The sequence below is a fragment of the Apis laboriosa genome, unplaced genomic scaffold (assembly GCF_014066325.1).
Source record: "Apis laboriosa isolate Shangri-la unplaced genomic scaffold, ASM1406632v1 scaffold47_cov149, whole genome shotgun sequence".
In the NCBI taxonomy this organism is placed as follows: Eukaryota; Metazoa; Arthropoda; class Insecta; order Hymenoptera; family Apidae; genus Apis; species Apis laboriosa.
Genome location: NW_025223437.1, coordinates 3,748,106 through 3,763,431, shown reverse-complemented (window position 1 = coordinate 3,763,431; position 15,326 = coordinate 3,748,106). Strand labels below are relative to the sequence as shown.

Genomic DNA, 15,326 nt, shown 5'->3' with positions numbered 1-15,326 from the left:
AAAAAAAAAAAAAAAAAAAATAAGAACACGTTAGGCGCACCACGTACCGTTGCTGTGCAATCTCTAGACGAAGCTTGCTCCAATCAATCTAGAATTATCATAAGATATCAAACACACACGAAAAAAAAAATAAATAAATAAATAAAAAAAATAACGAAACCAATGAACGAGAAACGACAAAACAAAAAAGAAATTTATCGCTCGTTGCTCTTAGTATTCCTCGGAAACGCAGCATCGGGTGGTGGCCTTTAGTCAACACAGCCGAGGAAGACGTTGAAGGGGACGATGATGTCGATGTTGTATAAATTCTTCTCTCTGTGTCTGTGTCCTGGCGTGTAGCTCAAACGATGGCCGATTCACGCGGCTTCAAGCCAATAAACCAGTTGTGGCAGAGCGCGGCAGTGTCTACGGACCCGGATTCGGAGTGCCTCTACGAAGAGATCTCGGGCCTTTCGGGGTCCCAGGATACGGAACCAGGGCCGGCTGGTGCCGCCGTCGGGGAGGAGGAGGAGGAGGAGGAGGAGGAGGAGGAGGAGGAGGAGGAGGAGGGAAGGGGAAGGGGAAGGGGGAGGGGGAGGGGGAGGCTCGATTTTGGCGCACAGGTCGGCGGTAGCAGCTGGTGGAGGCAGGGCAAAGGGAGCGAGAGAATCGCCTCCGGCGTGCATACCGGCACGACCGGTCGTAAAGCGAGCAAAAGTGTTGGAACTAGCGCGAGATCGCGCAGCAGATCGGCCGATCGGCCATCAAGCGGACGTCAGGACATCATCAGGGTGGAGGAGGAGCAGTATGCCTCACGAAGAAGTTACGTGGAGCCCGGTACAGGCGCCGTACTGCCGCCTCCTGTTACCGGCCTCAAGCTGACCAGGGGGCGTGCAACCAGCACCGTCGCCCGCTATTTGCACTCGGCCTCCACCAACACCGGTCACTATCACCATCATCATCACGGGCTGCACGGACAGTATCCACCCGGCAGCACCGGTAGGCCGACCGGCAGGCATCACCAGCATCATCACCCAAGCCGCGGCTCGTTCAGTAATGAGACGCAGGAAGAGGTACAGGAGGACGATGAAGCCACTCTACGGGAGTTGCTTGTAAGGTACGTTTCCCCGACGTACCCCACGATATATATATATATATATATATATCTTTCTCTCTCTCTCTCTCTTATATATATATATATATACCATTATATATCTTTTTTCTGCGAAAAACACCTCCACGCGTCTTTTTTGTTTTGGACATTAATTGATAATTAATCCGATAATACGCGGCTCAGTTCACACGATTTTAATATACTGTCAATATCGTTGCGTACGAATTTCGCGATCGAGAGAAATTCGGACCTCGAGCGACACTCTTCTATCACGGAAAGGATATACAGTTTACGTTTCAAAAGTAATTGGTATACACGATATAGCAAGTAATTTACCGAGGGGACGTTGTTACATAGGCGTCGCCACCGACGTCTTTGAGAATTATCTGGATTGTTTGGATGTACCGGGCAAGATCGATCGTTTACACGAAACGTTTTCTTTTCAATTCGTCCGTTGTTCGAGCCAGATTTATATAAATTTATATATTTAAATATATATATATATATTTCTCTCTCTCTTCTTAATGCGTGAACTTGAACATATATATTTGAAAAAAAAACGTGGAGGATATTCGGATATTCGGTGGAAAACATTCGCGAAAGAAAGTTTATTAATATTGTTAAATTCGATCGTGAACTTTTGAATCTTGGCGAATCCTGCGGGCGACGAATGTCTCGAAACATTTTTATGGTCTAATTTCCTAGTTTAGCGCCTTTCTAGGATCCTGTATTAATATTCCGTAGTGATCTTTTTTTTAGGCTCTTGTTATAGAATTATTATGTAATTACTCTATTCTATTCGTTTCTTCAGCGATTACATATATAAAACGTAGTAGAATTACTTTTAGTAATCCTAAGTCTAAGCCGTTTCCGGCCGTAGTTGATCGAACTTTGACAATTTTTCAAATATCATTCCTTTTTCTTTTTTTTTTTTTTTTTTTAAATAAAAAATCTTTCGAAGTAATTTTTAGCTTAGTGCCACGGCAGTAGAATAACGTATATAAGCTCTTAAAACTTGCATACCAATTAAGAGAACACTTCTCGCTCTCTATTATTCGCCCTGAAGTACCCGAATCGATAGCACTTACTTATCGATCATAAACTCTCTCGTAGACAAGAATTACTATCCAACGAACCTTTTCCACAGACATTGTTCTTTTCAATGTCCAACAATCTTTTCGATATTCTCTAAACGCATCCAGGTAATTCCCGGCCTAAGTGGCGGTGCCTCGTTTCACCCTACGAGTTACGATTGAGTTACGGAGAGAAAAAACGAAAAAAAAAAAAAAAAAAAAAAAATAGAAAAGAAAGTAGAAAATAGAAAAGAAAGAGAAAAAACGAAAAAAAAAAAAAATAAATAAAAGTAGAGAAAAAAAAAGGAGAAACGAAACAGGAAAAAAAAAAAAAAGTAAAAGAAACAGACGTTTTCCCTGCTTATCATTTTTACATAGACTCTTTATGTATCAGAGAATGCAATGCAAGGCTTTGTGCCGTGCCATTTATCATTTATACATAAATCACACTCGCTCTAGTCCTATTCTTGTACATACTACACACCCTTGGTCATAAACAGTAATATCGAGACACCGATGATACGTTGTTATACGGGTTTTACATGAACTCTTTTTTTTTTTTGGCTGCGGCGCTCGCAGGCTTACCACTGATTGCTCATATTTCCATTCGATGTCATGTCACTTTTCTCGGAAGTCAGGTACACAAATAAGTGCGCAAACAGCACTGCGAAACGATAGACGGAGAATATCGAAACGGGACAAAGGAAAACAGGGATAGCGAGCGTATGCACAACGCGGCTACTTTTAGTTTGTGAATCACACAAGCACTGTTGTAATGGTATTACGACCGTTTTCTCACCGATCATTGTCTCAACCACGTTCGCCTTCTGTGTGAAGCACTGTGTTAATAGAATTCACGCGAAAACGAAACGGAATTCGTTCGTTTCGCGATCATCATCGAGACGAAAAACCATAAAAACCATCGCATCACGTGTACAACATAGATAATAATACACGTTATATGTTTTCCATACGCGGCAAGTGATGCAATCATATATTCCCTTGGCATCGTTCTAATCGATACACTCATATATCGTTACCTCGATGTGCCATCTTTGTCACTTATTTGTGTGCGTGCCTCCTTGTTATTTATCACTATCATGAGATCATTGCTAATTTTTGTCAATTATTTTGCCGATCGATCGTTTCGCATTTAAAGTGATGGGCCCAATTCAAATTGCAAGCTCGCTTGTGGACGCGGGCGACTAGGCAGGGGTGAGTAAGCTGGCGGCGCGTCGCATGGCGATGCGTGAGAAAAAAAAATTTTAAAAACCAAAAAAAAAAAAAAAATGTGGAAAATAAAAATTACAAAAAAAAAAAAAAAGAAAGACGAAATGTCTTCACACGTGACGAACCCGTCCTTGATAGATGAATTGGACGTCACGTGGCTAATTCGAGCGAATAATATCATTATATGACATAATTTTGACTGAACCACGACTGTGTTTCCAAACTAGGTAAAGTTTTACAGAGTGAGTGAGATAAGAGGCAGGGGCGGGCGTCGTCGGCCTTTAAACCCCCCGCCACACGTTACCCCTCCACCTTTGGTTGTGGACCCACTTGACAACAAGCTGTGCAATCGTTCAGAGTCAATTGATTGGATTTGGTGGATAATCCAACGTACGTACATATGTCGTGAACAAAGCAAAGAACAAATAGATCTGTGAGAATAAGACGAAATACTGAATCAAGAGGAGTGAGTGGGGAGGCATAGAGGCTACTGTAGTTTCGGAACACAGCCATGGTCTCCCTACCTCCCAGGTACATGGCAACATCATCACTGCTCTCTCTCTCTCTCTCTCTCTCTCTTTCTTTCTCTTTCTCTTTTTCTTTCTCTATCTGTCTATATTATATTTTCATTTCTTCGCTTATTTTCCCTTTAAACCTCTTTTTTATTATCTCCGTGTACCTTTTGATCCCTCTGAATTAAAAATATTTCTTTCTCTTTCTTTCTTTCGGTTTTCACTTTGTCATCCGGGTCACGTACATTCTCTCTCTCTCTTTCTCTCCTTCCACTACGGCTCATGTGTTCATTCATTTTTCACTATTCACCTGTCACTCGACATGCCTTGCGTAAATTTTCTTTCTCTTTTTCACTTTGTCACACAATCACATACACGTACAGACTATCTTTTCTCTCTCTTTCTTTCTCTCTTTATTTCTCTCTTTCTCTTTCTCTCTCTTTCTCTGTTTATCTGTCTCTTTCTTTTTCCCCTTCACTTCTTTAATTTCGTTCCTGATTAAAAACCACCTTTCTGCTTGGCTGTGCACATCGATCGATAAGTTTGCTAAATCTCCTTCGATCGAGAGATTTCTAATCGTTCATCATAATCTATTCGTTATATTATTTATCCATGTATACATGCAACGTTCAAATTAAAAAATCGTGCATCGAATCATATTTTCTATCCACCTTGCACATTCCCGCATCGTGTCAGTAGAGAATCACGCTTCGCGCGTGCCGAAGCTGTCTCATATTTATGGGGAAAACGATCGTGATATTCGTGATTGAAGAAAGAGGAAAAAAAAAAAAAAAAAAAAAAAAAGAAAGAACATAAAGAGCAAAGGATGATCTTTTTTTTTTTAGCGGGGAAAAAAATTCGAAATTCACGGGGCCGTATTTTATACACTAACTTACTTACTTATTTACTTACTTACTTACTTACTTACTTAATTACTTACTTACTTACGGGGAAATATAGTTTTCATCTCTCACTTTTCACAAACTTCCATCTAATGTGCACAGCTCTGACAATTATATGTATATATATAAAATAAAATATATATATATATTTAAATATATATATATCACAGTAGTGTTTCTCACCTTGACACTCACCCACACACAGTTTAGACGTGCTTTTAGTGGCGTTTGTACGTTGTGCTATTTTTCAATTTATAATATATATATATATTTCTATGTTCGTATATACATAGACAGAATATGATATATGTATATAATACATATATATGTGTCTGTATATCTCTGTTTACACGCTACTCGTATACCCAACGTTTTCCTTAGCTGCCGAGCTACCGCTGGCTCGCTGAGATTTAAAGCACGAGAGAAGAAAGCATGCGGTGTACGTCGATACACCCGGTATAAAGTAGTATATCTTTTTTTCCCTATGTCGTAATCAGAATCACATTGTCTCCACGCGTATAATGGAAAAAAAAAAAAAGAATATATATATATAACGATAACAGTAATAAATAAATAAAAAATATAATGTAACATAAGTAAATAGTAGTAAATTAAAAAAAAAAAAAAGAAATTAATAAGCGAATATTACATCCCGGTTGCAAGTAAGCGTACGCTACTGAAGGCTCGGCAGTTTTTCGCGCGGAGGTAGTTGGACTTCTGTTTAGGGGACTAGGCATAGCTAGCCTTGATCGTGTCTAGTGTGTCAATGTGCTCGACAATGTCGATTTATTTTCCCGGGCGAGCCAGCGAGATTCACGTGAGGGTATGTGTGTGTGGGCAGTCTGCAGAAACAGGTCAGCGTTATGAGTATGAACTTGAGTGCCAAGCTGGACGAGCTGCAGCGGGGTGACCGCCAGCTGGAGACCACCGTCGCCCTCTGCGAGATCCGCACGCAGCTGCAGGAACTCACCAAGAGCGTAGAGTCTTGCCAGAGCGAGGTCAGCGAGGTCAAACGGGACATGGTCGCGATCAAGGTACTGTCGGTCTCCACGTTCAACGTTATCGAATCGCTTCCACGGCCCGAAATCTTGCTAATTAGAACCTCATACGCGACGAATTGCCGGTTGACTTTTTCTATCTATATATCTAGCCATGAAAGAATGAAAAAACAAAGATAAGATAAGACTGTGTCGAGAGAAAATGTAAAAATATAAATCGAGGTTGGTAACTTCCTGTTTGAAAAAAAGAAAAAAATCTGTCGTTCGTTTTGGTAATATATGCGTCAATATCTTCAATATTCTCTTGAAAATAAATTTCGGAAAAATTGACGTTTTATTGTAATAACAAGCCGTTCTAACGTATCAACCTTAATCTATTTACCGTAGAATTATAAATTATAAATTTTCGAGATATCTTGTTGTTAACCGCATTTCGAAATTTGGAATGAAACTTCTATTTCGAAATAATTCAAATTCGCGTTTAATCAAGTATCGGTTTACATCTTGCATATAATAAAATTTTATAGTCTCTAAAATCATCGATATTTAGAATAAATAAGTAAATTAATAAAGCGGAATGATGAGTTAAAAAGTTTGAGAGAAATTATTTTGAATGAATGAAAAATAGAAAGAAATGCCGGTAATTATTTTTATTTTAATAATATATCGATTTCGGTATAATACAGTAATATAGTATTACCGGTATTAAGTTTTTGGTTAAAATGTTAAATTTTAACATTCTAAATAGTATTTCCTAATGTGTTACGCAGCACGAACTAGATACGGTACAGCAGGTGAAAGAAGAAATAGAGGAATTACGAGAATACGTGGATCGACTAGAAGAACATTCTCATCGACGGAAACTTAGACTTTTGGAGCAGGTGATGCTTGATCTCCACGATTAGAAAAGTTCTTAATTTTTTCAGCGTGCTATTTTATTTTTCGTAAAAGAGAGAAACTCGGTATCGCTTTCGATGGCTGTTTATTTGTACCAATTATCATCATAAATCAATATCATGATAAAATTAATTATCAAATCATCAATCAATATCATCAAGATCATCATCATCATAATTGTATTTAGTTTTTTGCGTGATGTTAACTATTACGATTGTTCTGTTTGGTTTTTTCATATGCATCTCGTTGTACTTGTGCACGATGATTTTATAGCAGAATGATAAAAGTATTTTTTAATAAATCATTATGACATTGTTTATGGCGTAGTTTTATTTCATCCTTTATCGTTATTTCAATCCAATTTGCCTTTGATTTTATTTTCAGTAGAATATGCGTTTATTGATTATTTTATTTCAAGTACAAATTATTGTTTTCGATTTTTGTTGAATGAAATACTTTTTTTTTGTAAACTTTCCGATATTCAATAACATACGTTCGATGATTTCAGGGGCTAACACTTTTCCTGTCGTATGCAATACTGGCAGCAGTTTTAGGAATGTTGCAGTTTGGATACAACACTGGGGTTATTAATGCGCCGGAAGTGGTATGTTCTTTTATTTTTTTTAAACAAATACGTTTACAAATTTATATAAAAATTTCAACTACAAAACAAATTTTTAGCTAAATAAATAATGATTCGAAAATAATTCTTCATTTTAAATAATATAAAATAAAAGAATTTAATTTGCAATTGTATCTATCCAATACACGATTTATTCGTTTCAGAACATTGAAAATTTCATGAAAGATGTGTACAAGGATAGATATGGGGAGGACATTTCAGACGATTATGTGAAGAGATTGTATTCCGTGGCCGTAAGCATATTTGCGATTGGTGGTATGCTAGGCGGTTTTAGCGGAGGGATAATTGCCAACAGATTTGGCAGGTTTGTACGAAAATGTTTCCATCCCATTTGCAAGTAATTTGGCTAGGGCTTCCTTGCGCGCCAGACAGTATTCATCGATATAGAGCGTATATAATATATTTATATATCGATATTAATCAAACGTGTGTGTGCATGCAATTAAATACGTGTTGTGATCAGGTAATCAGACGATTCGAGATCGATAGTTATATCACTCATTTTTCCTTTTCTTTTCTTTTCGTTCACTGACAGAAAGGGGGGCTTACTGCTAAACAACGTGCTGGGCATCGTGGGGGGGTGCCTGATGGGTTTTACAAAGATGGCTCACTCGTATGAAATGTTATTCTTTGGACGGTTCATCATCGGTGTCAATTGTGGCTTAAACACCTCGTTGGTTCCCATGTACATATCGGAGATAGCACCACTGAACCTGAGAGGCGGCCTAGGCACGGTGAACCAGCTCGCTGTTACGGTGGGCCTCCTGGTCTCCCAGGTGCTGGGCATCGAGCAAATCCTTGGAACGGACGAGGGTTGGCCAGTTCTCTTATTACTAGCTATCTGCCCTGCCATTCTACAGTTATTGCTGCTTCCAGTTTGCCCCGAATCTCCAAGGTAGAAGCACAAATCCTATATAATAAATGTATCGAGAGAAATATCTTTCAAGTTATCTTTACTAAAGCTTTTCATTAGAAAGTAAAATATATAAAATTTTGTAGCATGTATATGTTCTATTTTCACCAAGGATTACAGCTTCTCTCTTTTTTTTTTCTGCTTTGCTCTAGATATTTGCTCATTACTAAACAGTGGGAGGAGGAAGCCCGTAAAGCTTTGAGGAGGTTGAGAGCCAGTAACCAAGTGGAAGAAGATATCGAAGAAATGAGAGCTGAAGAACGAGCTCAACAAGCCGAGTCTAGAATATCGATGACAGAGCTCATATGTAGCCCAACTTTGAGAGCACCTCTTATCATCGGTGTGGTTATGCAACTTTCCCAACAGCTTTCAGGCATTAACGCTGTAAGTAGCGTAGTCCATAAATTCCGTGTACATTGCCCACTTTATAATGAAAGTTTGAATTGGACACGATGAACTTGCTCTCATTTAAATTCCGAAACGCGATTCATCCATTAAAAGTGATGTAATAGATTGTGAAAATTGGTTTCTACGTGTGTTTCAGGTATTTTACTATTCGACAAATTTGTATACTAGTTCTGGTTTGACGGAGGAGAGTGCCAAGTTTGCAACCATTGGCATAGGTTCCATTATGGTTGTTATGACGTTAGTATCCATCCCTCTTATGGATAGGACAGGAAGACGTACATTGCACTTATACGGTCTTGGTGGCATGTTTATCTTTTCAATATTCATCACAATTTCTTTTCTCATAAAGGTAAGTTTAAATTTTTAAGACTTCTATTACTTCAACTATGCTACGTATTGTAATATCGATGTTATTAACTAACAAGTAACTATCATCTTAAGATCCTCTAATAATCACGTCAAAATAAAAAGTAATAGTATTTTAGTAGAATTATTATTAAATTATTCTCGTTAATCAAATAGAAAGTATTTTGTGATAGTAATCGAGTAGAAAATAATCGATTCTCGCTAAGAAAAGTAAAAGAGAAATAATTAATCACGAAGGAAGGTTGTTTTGCCGAACGTAGAAAGTTGATGAAAATCAAGAATCTCTCAGGACATTAAATTACGCCACAAAAAACGTGGATTGTATATAGCTGTCTCTCTTTGTGCTTTGTCACTTCATGCACCTTGGCGAAAGGTGTATCTAACACTTTGTTCACAGCTGGAGTGCAGCACTGCACCGACGACAGTGAGAATTATCACCACTTAACGTATATAAATATGCATTCGACATCTCATTTTAATTTCTCCCAATTATTCATGTAACTTGTAAGATCTATCCCGTCTCCTGCATGTTATTTTTCATTTGCATCTTTTAGAAAAAGAGATTATTAATATTCTATGTTTTGACTCGTCAATTTTTGGTGAGAGATAATAATAAGAAACAAGAAAGATAATATCATTTTAATAATTTTATTGAATAATATAATTACTTACAAAGAACGAATACGTATTTTTCAAATTAAAGAATGAATATCTTTGAAAGATATTGATGTGTCAAAGTATCTAAATAAGATGCATGCAGTTTTATTTATTTGCTTAGGCTTTAATAATTGTGCTTTTTTTGAAACCTTGTCACCATCCTTGTCCCATCCCCTCCCTTTTTCATTAACGACCTCTTTCGTGACTGCCTGGAGGAGACATTTACTCCCTTTTTTATTAGTCTATATTCCGGCTCAAACCTGTCATCTTCTTGCGCATAATTGAATCAATGACAATCTTCTAATCTCGTGTCAATTTACAACGATGAGAATAAATTCATTTCTATATATACGTTATAAGTGTGCTTTTTTTCGCAACGTTATTTTAACGTGTACTACGAAATCGTAATCGTGTTCGTGTAACCCAGATGATACACACACGTGTAATTCATTCAAAAGAGCCACAAGAGTCAACTGGACCTCGCGATAACTACAACCAACTCAGACCAATTTAATTTATCTGAGGTCTCTAAGAATCGTATCCTGGTTACTCCTTAGATACAATATGGCCAGTCATATCGCTTGAACGCTTAATAAACAGAAGGATGTTATTGTATATATAATAAAAGAGCACGTTTACGCATTGTCGCAATCGCATCATCGCCTTAAACACAGGGTTGAGCTGCACATTGAATTGCATGCCGTATATTATTCAGTTCTATTTGTTTGAGTTTCGTAGGTATTACGATTAATTTTCTCCTGAGAGAGAACTCCTCCGGCTGCTCAGGAAAGAAGAACACGATTCTACTGCCTGATAGGAGTTTTTCGGTTATGTGCAGGAAATGATTGACTGGATGTCTTATCTGTCGGTCGTGTCGACGCTCTTTTTCGTGGTATTTTTTGCCGTGGGGCCTGGTTCCATCCCGTGGATGATCACGGCCGAACTGTTCTCCCAAGGTCCTAGACCTGCGGCCATGTCTATCGCGGTCCTCGTCAATTGGATAGCTAATTTTGTGGTTGGCATCGGTTTTCCAAGTATGAAGGTAAGATATTATATAAATTTTACTGTATGCTATACGTATATTTCAATATGTTCCATAATTTCATAATTTCTTCCCAATTTATATATAATGCTTTATATATATATAAATTATAATTAAAAATATATTATAATTTTTAATTAAGGTTAAAATTTATATAAGTTAGAATTAAAGTATTTTCATTTCATTGGTATCAGTTAAAGGTTAAAGCTCGAAAGATACTTATGGAACAGAGGCACCGAGAAGAATTTCAAGCAAGAAGGGCGAGCAGATTGATATTTGCTATATTTATACGTTGACCCCCATGTTTTTATGTGTTACAGACTAGCCTTGAAAACTACACGTTCCTACCATTCAGTGCATTCCTAGCCATCTTCTGGATCTTCACGTACAAGCAGGTTCCTGAGACCAAGAATAAAACATTCGAAGAAATTCTAGCTTTATTCAGGCATGGTAACGACAGGTACGCAATAAATAAGCCACTTAACACCATTCCTAATACGTATAGCAAATCATTAGATAGATAATCTTCAGTTCTCAAGCCTCCCCCTTCCCCCTTTTTCTTTTCGCTGATTTCCATCGATTTTTCTTACACGTATATACGTATTATTCTGTATGTATAATGGCTCTATCCAAAAAAGGCAGCTTGTTCGTTTTTTCGTTATCCGTTTTGATTTGTTGTCTAAATGCGGAAAGAGGTTCAATCAACAAGAGACTTTGTATCCATGTTTTATAACACGTGTTGTCGATTTGTTAATGATGAAACGCGAAAAGAATTATTAAGTTTCGCATCCTGTGCATATTCGATGCATAATATATTGTTATCATATCCGTCCACACATCCGCCCGTCTATATTTTACAATGAACCATCAAGTGTATCACGAAACGCGTGAATTCTGAATTGTTATATTCGAATCGAAGAAAAAAGTGCAAAAAAAAAAAAAAAAAAAAAAAGAAATGAAAGAAGGAAAAAGGAAAAAAAGAAAAACTCGAATTTAATTCTTGCGAAAAAAACCGGAAGGCTTAGGAAATGCACTATGCCTATTAATTTATTCAACAAATCGATATAATATTTATAGGAACGTTCATCGTGCGAAAAATAGACAAATAATTGTAAATATGATTAATCGAGTAGATAGAACATAACGTTATCACGTATTTGTTTGACGAGGGGAAAAAAAAAAAAAAAAAATAGAAAAAAAAAAAGAGGGGAAAAAGGGAAACGAGCGCAGCAAATTATCTTGAAACGAATCGAATCACGATGTTGCACACATTATAAATCGAACACTTAAAGATCTGTAAGAGCTTCTTTCAAGCTACAATTACACAACAATACTGTCAACTTTATCGTTATTATTGCTATTATTATTATTATTATTATTATTATTATCATCATTATTATTATTATTACATCAAGCATATCAGTAGTACAATTTCTTTAATATTACTTTCTATGCATTATGTAATTGAGGCATGAAATTACAAATGCGTTACCCTGTAATGATAAAACGGGGATCGATCAATTTGGACATTTAATGCCACACCACGTATGTGTGTGTGTGTATTGCCGCCTAATCGAGGCTATAATACGAATTCAACTGTGATAAAAAAGTTCGTTCGATTTTTCAAGATATATATATATATATATCTTCGAAAGAAAATCAATCGACTCGTACGCGTATTTACGTTGTTAATTGTATCCGGTGCAAGAGAATAAACATTTTTGAAATTTCTTCGCATGTTACGAACCGATCGTGAACCAGCGATTATCTTTTCGAGTTGCTTCGAGATTAAATACCTGAAAGCTCACAATTGGGAACAGTTGTAATAAAGTTTCGATAGATAAAAAATGAAACGAGATCTTTTTAATTCCGTAATATCGTAACCGAAGTAGAGAAGTATATCAATTACAAAATATTTGAGATTATAATATATGTGTATAATAATATCATGAAAACGTTCATGAAACGTGATTGTCGCATGGTTGTAACAGTTCATTATTCATATCATAGTAGTATTGTCGAAAAAAAAAAAAAATAAATTACCTCGGCATTTAACCGAACAAAGTCTTTCTTGTAATAATACAGAAGGTACAACATTGTTTTCGTAGATTCGTGTATTCTCTTCTTTGTAGATAAAATTTCTTTTTCTGTTCTTGATTGATTGACACGATCTATCTAATGATTTTTGTTATCATTGTTGTTGCTGCATATAAATATACATATATAATATAATGGATAAAATTAACAATGAAATAAATTGGATTAATTTTTTTAATATAGTCGAAACTACGATCGATTTGTTTTACCTTCACCATGTTTATTTGAGATTTCCGTATATTATTATGGACATTCATTTGTAAAACGTGCTGAGCTTGAAGCTTTATAGTTTTATTGTTACGTATTTCCCAAGGCCAAAATGGATATTATTATTATATTTATTTGTTTAGCATATTGTATATGTATTATTTCAATAAATCGTTATTTAATGGTTCTGGTAAATTCTTTAAGTTCTGAAACTTCCGTTTTTTTTTTTTTTTTTTTTTTTTTTTTTTTTTTTTTTTCACACAATGAAAATTATGTTCTACATATCGTAATTGTGCTTTCTATGTTATTTGGAGCAGGAGCAGCTTGCGGGACAGCAGACTTTATGGGTGAGTCACATAATAAATTTCCTGTTACTGTGGTGGCTTTGTTACAATATACTATATGAATTTCTAAAGATTATTTAACTGCATGACAATCAAATTACCAAAGACACCACTAGTCGTCTTTAAAGAAAGGATTATTTTTTAGCAAATCATACATCCATTATTATTCTTCTTCTTCTTCTCCCGCCAAACCATTTATAAATCTAGCCGCATAATTATATATTATCTATTATCTATATTATATTTGTTATAATATTTTTTTTTCCCATTTTCCACAAAGGTGAGATTTTGATGTGTATCAAATTCGAGCTCAATTTACCCTCGATCATTGCTTCTGCAAGCGAAAAATAATCCTGCCCCTGCCTATTTTTAAGTGACCATCATTAACTTCGGTCTAACAGCCTGGCATGTTGAAACATCTTTACTTACTACTATCAGCTCATGTGAGTTTCCATCTCATGCGCTACCAGTCAGGCTATTATATTAATCGTAAAGACGAGAAGAATATATAGATTGCATGAATAAATCTCATTTACGACAAATTGTAATTTTTTTTTTTTTTTTTTTTGGTTTTTCTTTTGCGAAGATACATTTCACAGTTTCTAATAGTTCTTCAGGGCTATTATGTGATTAATATAATATAATTTCGCTTTTAATTTCGCATCTCGCCGCAATAGAAAGATTAAACAAAAAAAAAAAAAAAAACAAAGTGCAATACAACCTGATTAATTGTTAACAAGGTTTTGCTATACATAACAGCCCCGACTACTTACTTGATTCCCTTCTTGGAGCCTTGTATTTTACAGCATGCTCCTTTTTAGTCTACCAATACCCGATAAATGTTCGACGACAGATCAGTCTTGGAATAATTTTCATGTCGATAGTTGGCACGAGTTTATGGCGCTGTACTGTGCGATTGCATGTTAGTGCTTACATTACTGTTTGGCGTACAAATGATTTCTGAGTTATATACAAATATGATATATATATATATATATATATAGATACATTTTTACTTCGATAGGCAAACGCAGAGCCGCTTTGCATAATCTATTATACCATCGTTCGCGCAAAACATAAAAAAAAAAAGAAAGTAATTGAAAATTAATACGAGACAAAAAAAGAAGGGAAATGTTAACGTGAAGCGTGAAAGCAATTTTACGTTCACGTTCCCTTGTTTGATCAGTGCAGCTCTTGATAAACTCGCAAGCTACGCAATTATATTTTCTTTTCTTCTTTTCTTCTTTCTTCTTTCTGTTTTTTTTTTCTTCACATTCATCCTCTTTGTTTTTTTTTTTTTTTTTTTTTATTATAAATTACGCTGAAGAAAGGTTTTGCCGAAACATTCGATGAATCGTTAACAGCTTTTATATACATATACATATGAATGAACTCTAATACTCGATAGTCAGTCTGTGGTTGCTTATGATTTAGTGGAATTTTATTAAATTTGTTCGTTTACATAACAACCGTACGCTAGTTGATAAACGACATAGAATTAGTATAAAAAGCCATTTTCTTCTTGTCTTTTATGATCGAATGAGTGCTACTTATCAATTTATGATTGTGTATGTTTGACTTTTATTGTGTCAGTAAACGCATTTATGTGATCATTATTATTATACATATACATATATACATATCTATTTATATTTATAAACTATTTAGGTAAATCATGATGAACGATATAAGGCATCACGTGAATAAATTTCATACGTAAAAAAAATATGTATATCTTTTTTACAGCTTGTATCAATATATTCATATGCATTAACATTTTAACAATTACAATTACAAAGTTTCGAGCAAGTTGTATATCTAATACGTAACAAAAAAGAATAAATAAATAAATACAAATAGATGATTCCTATTGAGAAAAAAACCAATCTCTAATGTTTCAAACGAGATTGGTTTTAATAACATTAGGAATTACTTGACTGTAAT

General features: G+C 35.7%; 1 protein-coding gene across 6 annotated transcripts in view; it reads left to right on the top strand.

Moving 5' to 3' along the window:
- Nucleotides 1–15,326, top strand: part of LOC122716668 (glucose transporter type 1) — a 28,354-nt gene that overhangs the window by 10,748 nt on the left and 2,280 nt on the right. For 5 of the 6 annotated variants that reach the window (XM_043939971.1, XM_043939970.1, XM_043939965.1 and 2 more), the window contains 11 exons: nucleotides 340–1,096; nucleotides 5,652–5,844; nucleotides 6,579–6,689; nucleotides 7,214–7,309; nucleotides 7,492–7,652; nucleotides 7,884–8,243; nucleotides 8,414–8,645; nucleotides 8,806–9,018; nucleotides 10,510–10,734; nucleotides 11,055–11,194; nucleotides 13,356–13,385. In XM_043939971.1, the coding sequence (XP_043795906.1) occupies nucleotides 348–1,096; nucleotides 5,652–5,844; nucleotides 6,579–6,689; nucleotides 7,214–7,309; nucleotides 7,492–7,652; nucleotides 7,884–8,243; nucleotides 8,414–8,645; nucleotides 8,806–9,018; nucleotides 10,510–10,734; nucleotides 11,055–11,194; nucleotides 13,356–13,385 (2,510 nt within the window). In that variant the 5' untranslated portion in view covers nucleotides 340–347. Of the gene's footprint in view, nucleotides 1–214; nucleotides 1,097–5,651; nucleotides 5,845–6,578; nucleotides 6,690–7,213; nucleotides 7,310–7,491; nucleotides 7,653–7,883; nucleotides 8,244–8,413; nucleotides 8,646–8,805; nucleotides 9,019–10,509; nucleotides 10,735–11,054; nucleotides 11,195–13,355; nucleotides 13,386–15,326 lie in introns of all 6 variants that reach the window. The other variant, XM_043939966.1, reaches the window with a different exon arrangement.